The following is a 7,580-nucleotide window of genomic DNA, read 5'->3' as shown; positions in this document are numbered from 1 at the left end:
ATAACCATCATAATCACATCATAACCCAAATAACATCGAAATCTCAAATCTATTATACGCGCTATCTCATTTGTTAATAACTCATAATATTAAATCATGTTATATTTTTATAATTAATTCATATTATTATTATTATTATTATTTAACTAGGAATCCTTGTCGGAGTATCCCGAAGGATTTACTTTCCTCATCATCCTCATTTGTGTTTCGTTCATCCGATCAGGTGAGTAATCACTCCCCTTTTTACTTGTTTTTAACCTTTTTGGTGACATACGCGTATCGTATCATATTTATCTATTATCTAGTATTCAAAACCGCAACTGTTTAATCCTCGTGTGTATATCAGTTTATGTCTAGCTTGCTATTTGCTTACTTGCTTTATTTGAACCGCATTCGGAGAGGTCCAACATATTCTCAGTCTAGTATGATCATACGACCGTCGTAGTGGCCGGGGTCCGACGCATTGACAATGGTTTCACCGACACCTCATTTTTGGTAACCAATGTCCATTTGCATGGCAACGGTTTAGCCATTTCTTTATGTTTGATTGTTTGTGTATGTGCTATGGTTTAACTGCTTATATCACAGGAACAGTTTGCATCTTTCTTTTATATATTATACATACTATTACTGTTGTGTCTTAAACTGGTGTTCTACTCACTCAACATGTGTTGTTGACAAAATATATATTTTATACGCATTTGCAGGTTATCCGTTTGGTTGATTAGCAAGATGAAGATCACGTAAAGATGTTTTTTAGGATACAAACTTAATTAATCATTATTGTAATTTCGTTATACTTGATGTACTTAGCTGTAATTGTTTTATTTGAAATTATTAAATAGATACTGAGACTTATAATGTTGCATGATAGTAATCTTCTGAGCTGTGACAATCAGTTCGCTCCCTGACATTTTCGCCTTATGTTGGGGTGTGACATTCCTTAAACGTGTTATAATATCTCATTAAATTAAAAATTATTCTCAGCAAATTATTGATGTGAAAATCTTATAAAATAGGATATATTAAAAATTATTATATGATTTTTATTTAAAAAATATTATTTATAATTAAGAAACAATTTTATAGTAAAAAAAATAAGCGGATTTTGAGTCTTACCTAACCCATATAACTTTTAAAACGAGTTATATCATCTTAGTTATTTGTGAAACATTTTTATCATCAAACTCTAAGTATATTTTAAATTTTATTAAAATAAATAAAATTAAACCCAAAAAAGTATATAAATATTAAAGACGTGTAATGCAAAATAGCCCCGTAATACGGGGATATACGTTTGAAATTAACTATTGATGGAAAAACAATGTTTATCAGCTAATCGAAAAGACCGGCACACATTAGACTATCATCCGTTTACATAGTTTTACATATATCGGGTAAAACACAAACAATATATTTAATTTCATGACATTAACAAAAAATAAAAAGAATATAGCATACCAACAATAACAAAGAGTTATAATGGAAATCGCTATCATATCATAATAATAATAATAACAATAAATACGGAGGCAAATAAAGTAACAACAACTTCCTTCGCAGATCTCATTCTCTCTCTTTATCTCACGTAGCGTGCGTACCCTCATCACTCTCCCAATCGCTGCAGATCTTCTCACTGGTATTGTTATTATTATTATTGTTATTATTATTATTATTAACACCTGCTACATCTTTTATTATAAATCAATTCATTCGTGCGTCTTTAATTCTGTAATCGCCTCTGATTTCTCTTTCGGTAGGACTAATTCTCGATCTTAGGGTTTTGGATTTTTATCAATTTTACTCGATCGCTGAGTGTTTGTTTTTTTTACGTCAATGATTGTTAAATTCAAGCTTGTACATTAGGTATTCGAATCTATGATGCGTTTGTTTCAGTCCTCGTTAAGTTTGTATCTTTTGTGGTGGAATAAGCCCTAGATCGTTGGATTATGGTTGAATTAGTGTGAAACTGAAAGCTTATAGCTATCGGATTATTTTTTTGTTGAATCCACTTTACAACTGTTTTTGTCTTGGTAGTTTTCGACTCCCGGTCACATGTCGGTGAACTTGAGGGACCAATGTTGAAAAGTAGGTCATAGTTGGTTATTGTAATTATAATTGGTAATGTCTTGGCTAGCAAATTAGGTTAGTCTGTATAAACCGAGTTATCGTTTGAGATTTTGTAATAAGTTTTTGAGTCGTATTTTATATCTGATTAATAAACGAGAGTTATTCGTTTCTTTCTAGAGTTTGTGATGAGATTTTAAATGCTGTTTTAGTTACTGTGAAACTTTTTTTTATACAGGGGATTTGCTTGTGGGAGTATTTAGTGATTTGGTTGATATTATTTCATCTATTTAGTATTGATGGGTAAAGGAGCCCAAAACTATGGGAAGAAAGAGAGTGCAGGGGCGGGGTCGTCTAACAGCTATGCTCCGTGGGCAAAAGAAACGCACGAATGTGAAGAAAAATACAAGGTAGATAGGAAAACTGGTCTGTTAGATGCTGAAGTTGAGAAGCGGTTGAAGATTTATGGGTTGAATGAGTTGGAAAAACATGAAGGACAATCTGTTTTTCGTCTGATATTAGATCAGTTTAATGATACGTTGGTTAGAATATTGCTTGTGGCTGCTGTGATTTCGTTTGTTCTAGCTTGGTATGATGGTGACGAGGGTGGAGAGATGGAGATTACAGCTTTCGTAGAGCCTCTGGTGATATTTTTGATACTAATTGTTAACGCGATTGTTGGTGTTTGGCAAGAAAGTAATGCTGAAAAGGCGTTAGAAGCTCTTAAAGAGATTCAATCAGAACAAGCGACTGTCATACGCAACGGCAAAAAGTTTTCAGGCCTATCCGCGAAAGAACTTGTTCCGGGTGATATTGTGGAGCTTCGTGTAGGGGATAAAGTCCCTGCCGATATGAGGGTATTGAATCTAATTAGCTCAACTCTTAGAGTTGAACAGGGTTCATTGACTGGAGAAAGTGAAGCTGTTAGTAAAACTACTAAGCCTGTTCCTGCGGACACCGATATCCAGGGGAAGAAATGTATGGTGTTTGCAGGGACAACAGTTGTGAACGGGAACTGTATCTGTTTGGTTACAGATACAGGGATGAATACTGAATTAGGTAAAGTGCATTCACAGATTCATGAAGCCTCACAGAGTGAAGAAGACACACCATTGAAGAAAAAACTGAATGAGTTTGGAGAAACATTGACCATGATGATTGGGTTAATTTGTGTTTTGGTTTGGCTTATAAATGTTAAATACTTTCTTGCTTGGGAGTATGCAGATGGCTGGCCAACAAATTTTAAGTTTTCATTCGAGAAGTGTACTTATTACTTTGAAATAGCCGTAGCATTGGCGGTTGCTGCTATCCCAGAAGGTTTGCCAGCTGTCATTACCACTTGTTTGGCTCTTGGTACCCGTAAAATGGCTCAAAAGAATGCTCTTGTTAGGAAGCTACCTAGTGTTGAGACTCTCGGGTGTACAACTGTGATTTGCTCTGATAAAACTGGCACACTGACTACTAACCAGATGGCTGTGGCTAAGCTTGTTGCTATGGGTCATACAGCAAATGCTGTTCGGTTGTTTAACGTGGAAGGGAGCACATATAATCCTTTGGATGGAAAGATACAAGACTGGCCAGCTGGCAAAATGGATGTTAACCTTCAAACAATTGCAAAGATTTCTGCTTTGGCCAATGATGCTAGCATTGAACAGTCTGAAAAAGGCTTTGTTGCTGGTGGGATGCCTACTGAAGCAGCACTAAAGGTAAAGTTTACATTTTTGTTCTGTTTATTTAAGAACGGGTCCAGTTGGACTGTGTTTTATACTTTTATATCAAGTGGGTCAACCAACTGCCTCTATTCTTCAGGTTCTTGTTGAGAAAATGGGACTACCTTCTGGTTTGGATTCTGATTCAGCTACAGGTGACCTTATGGGTATGTCAATGGCTTTCATCTCTGTTTCTTTTCACTCGGTTACGACTTATACATATGTGCTAATCGGTTCTTGTGTAATCCTGTGAAATAAAGGTTGTTCACGCGCATGGGGTAAAATACAGCGCAGGATTGCGACTCTTGAGTTTGACCGTGACAGGAAGTCAATGGGGGTTATTGTGTCTTCAAACTCTGGGAAGAAGTCACTACTTGTAAAGGTAATACATCCCTCTTTCTTTGGCTTGTGAACAAACTGAACGAACACAAGCGAAGCATGTTCGTGCTCGTTTGTTTAACTTTAGCCGAACAAACGATCGTTACATGAGCAGTTTAAAGAACGAGGTTTTCTTGTTTGTATTCGTTCGTTAAGAAAATAGCATTTCATGTTCATTTATGTGCGTTCATGAACAGTATAAACGAGCGGTTCATGAGCACAAACGAATGACATAACTGAACATAGATGACAAAGATTACTGAGCTAAAATTAGTTAAAAGTAATGTGAAGAACAATGTGTTGGGCCTACAAAGTTACTAATACTAGACTAAGTTGTAATGGTGTTGAAAAATTAAATGAACAAACTTATTATACGTAAACTAGTGAACATAGATGAATGTAAACCAACAGATATAAACGAATGTTCAGGAACATAGAAGAACGAACAAGACATGTGTTCATGTTCGTTTGTTTCCTTAATAAACGAACTTTCTGTTGAAAGGTTCACATACTGTTCACTGAACGTTCGGTCTGTTACAGGCCTACTCTTTCTAGATTAGTTCACCATCGTGGTGCATTAACAAAATAAATTCTTAACTATTAACAGGGTGCGGTTGAAAACTTGTTGGAAAGAAGCTCCCACATTCAATTGCTAGACGGTTCTGTTGTTGACTTTGACCAGAAGTCAAAGTCAGTAATCTTAGACAGCCTAAACGAGATGTCAACGGGCGCGTTACGTGTTTTGGGTTTTGCATACAAAGATGACCCGTCAGAGTTTATAGGTTATAACGGTGAAGAAGATCATCCCGCTCATTATCTTTTACTTGACCCAACCAACTATTCTAAAATCGAAAGCAATTTGACTTTTGCTGGCCTAGCAGGACTGCGGGTAAGCAGATAAAATACACTATTTTAATTATATTATATGTTAATTGACATCAACTGTTGTGTTAATAAGGATCCTCCTCGTAAAGAGGTTCGTCAAGCAATTGAAGACTGCAGAGCTGCGGGTATTCAAGTAATGGTTATAACAGGGGATAATAAAAACACTGCAGAAGCAATATGTCGTGAGATTGGCGTGTTTGGGCCCAATGAGGACATTAGTTCAAAAAGCATAACTGGAAGACAATTTATGGATCATCATGACCCGAAAAGTCATTTGGCCCAAAAAGGCGGGCTTCTTTTCTCACGGGCTGAACCACGTCATAAACAAGAGATAGTTAGGCTGCTTAAAGAGGCTGGTGAAGTGGTTGCTATGACTGGTGATGGGGTCAACGATGCACCCGCTTTGAAATTGGCAGATATTGGAATTGCAATGGGTATTGCTGGCACTGAGGTATATTATCATTATAATTATTTTCTCAATAATTGTAATTTTCGTTTACTCAACGTTTTAATTTTATGTTCAGGTTGCAAAGGAAGCTTCTGACATGGTCTTGGCGGATGATAATTTTAGCACAATTGTGGCGGCGGTTGGAGAAGGCAGATCCATTTACAACAACATGAAGGCCTTCATCCGGTTAATTTATCTTCCTTTTCTAGTTGGCTTGAACAAACTGAATGCTAACTTCAACTAAACTAACAAATAGGATTTTCTTGTTCATGTTCGCTTGTTAAGCATGTTCATAATCGTTTATGTTCATTCGTTAACATTACAAGCGAACGGTTCATGAACAAACATAGTTGAACAATTGTAGAAAGACACGACTGCGCTTAAAGCCTAAAACCAATTAAAGTAATGTGAAGAACAATGTGTTGGGCCTAAGATTTATCAAAACCTAGACTAAGCTGTAATGGGCCAAAAAAATTTTTAAATGAATATATCAACGAACGAACTTAAACAAACGTAAACTGGTGAACATAAATGTATGTAAACGAAAGAATTTAAATGAACGGACATAAAAGAATGTTCACGAAATATGTGTTTATGCTCGTTTGCTTAACTAAATGAACAAATGTTTTTGTTCATGTTCGGTCATTTATTGACACTGTATTTTCTTTATTGTCGCAGGTATATGATTTCTTCAAACATTGGTGAAGTTGCTAGCATATTTCTAACCGCTGCTATTGGGATACCCGAAGGCTTGATTCCTGTTCAGCTTTTGTGGGTGAATTTGGTCACCGATGGACCACCCGCAACTGCCTTGGGTTTTAATCCACCTGACAAATACATCATGAAAAAGGCTCCACGCAGGAGTGACGATTCTTTAATTAACGCCTGGATATTATTTCGATATATGGTAAGTTTCATGTCCTAAGTTATATTATATATTTATAACAGAAATGCAAACAAAAATGATTTCACTTTTCCGTTCTCTTTTGTTTAGGTGATTGGACTCTATGTTGGACTAGCAACCGTGGGCGTTTTCGTGATTTGGTTTACTCACGACTCGTTCTTAGGAATTGACCTAAGTGGAGACGGCCACAGTCTCGTCACCTTCTCTCAGCTCAGAAACTGGGACCAATGCAAATCGTGGGAGAATTTTACTGTTTCACCCTTCCAAGCCGGAGTCCAGGTGTTCAATTTTGATTCCGACCCATGTGAGTATTTCCGTACAGGAAAAGTCAAAGCCATGACACTCTCACTCTCGGTATTGGTCGCGATTGAGATGTTTAATTCCTTGAATGCCCTTTCGGAAGATGAGAGCCTGTTGACCATGCCACCTTGGGTCAACCCATGGTTGCTTGTAGCAATGTCCATCTCGTTCGGGCTTCATTTCTTGATTCTATATGTTCCGTTTCTTGCACAAGTCTTTGGGATTGTTCCATTGAGTGTTAACGAGTGGATGCTGGTTTTGGCGGTTGCTTTGCCTGTTATCTTGATCGATGAGATTCTTAAGTTTGTCGGTCGGTTGACCATGAGCGGTCAAAGTGTTTCCAAGGCTCCCAAGCACAAGGCAGAGTGATCGTCACCGAGCAGGATGAATGCGATTAGTGGACTCGTGCTAATATTTCTTAGTTAATCAATTTTTAACATATTCTATTATAAATAGGTTTCATAGAATCTATTTTCTTTTCTTTATGTTTTCAGTTTTGTTAGTTTTTGGAACAATTTGATATTCTGGTTAATGCCTTCCTTTACAATGGAACCAAGTTCATGTTATGCGGTTTTTTTATTTACATGCTAAAACTGGTAGCTACTCTACCTCATTCCAATTTAATCAAGTTTTGATAATTAAGAACATTATAATACTCATCCAAAACTGAAAGAAACTCATGCATGCCACTAGCTCCCCCTTCATAAATGTGTGAATCTTTATTATAAGTTTCATAAGTACTTAAATAGCAAGTATAAAAGGAAATTATTTAATCATTTGAAGATTTCCTAAACATTTTTTAACATAATAACCATTGTGGATTGAACCATCTTTAGAAGAGTGTCCTCAGTTAATTTTAAGTGGTTCAAACGGTTTTTACAAAACCTCA

At 36.4% G+C, this 7,580-nt stretch overlaps 1 protein-coding gene across 1 annotated transcript; it reads left to right on the top strand.

Annotated features, from left to right (window-relative positions):
* Positions 1-1,528: 1,528 nt before the first annotated feature.
* Positions 1,529-7,106, top strand: LOC143634519 (calcium-transporting ATPase 4, endoplasmic reticulum-type-like). Its single transcript, XM_077102573.1, has 9 exons — positions 1,529-1,639; positions 2,306-3,773; positions 3,877-3,943; positions 4,037-4,158; positions 4,762-5,043; positions 5,113-5,490; positions 5,564-5,673; positions 6,166-6,394; positions 6,482-7,106. The coding sequence occupies exons 2-9, from the start codon at positions 2,367-2,369 to the stop codon at positions 7,058-7,060; spliced, it is 3,174 nt and encodes a 1,057-aa protein (XP_076958688.1). The 5' UTR covers positions 1,529-1,639; positions 2,306-2,366; the 3' UTR covers positions 7,061-7,106.
* The last annotated feature ends 474 nt before the right edge of the window (positions 7,107-7,580 follow it).

This window comes from Bidens hawaiensis, unplaced genomic scaffold (assembly GCF_021521415.1).
Source record: "Bidens hawaiensis isolate Kalapana, Puna unplaced genomic scaffold, B.hawaiensis_p1.1 tig00007072_1, whole genome shotgun sequence".
Lineage (NCBI taxonomy): Eukaryota > Viridiplantae > Streptophyta > Magnoliopsida > Asterales > Asteraceae > Bidens > Bidens hawaiensis.
This window is presented reverse-complemented; position numbering and strand designations above follow the sequence as displayed.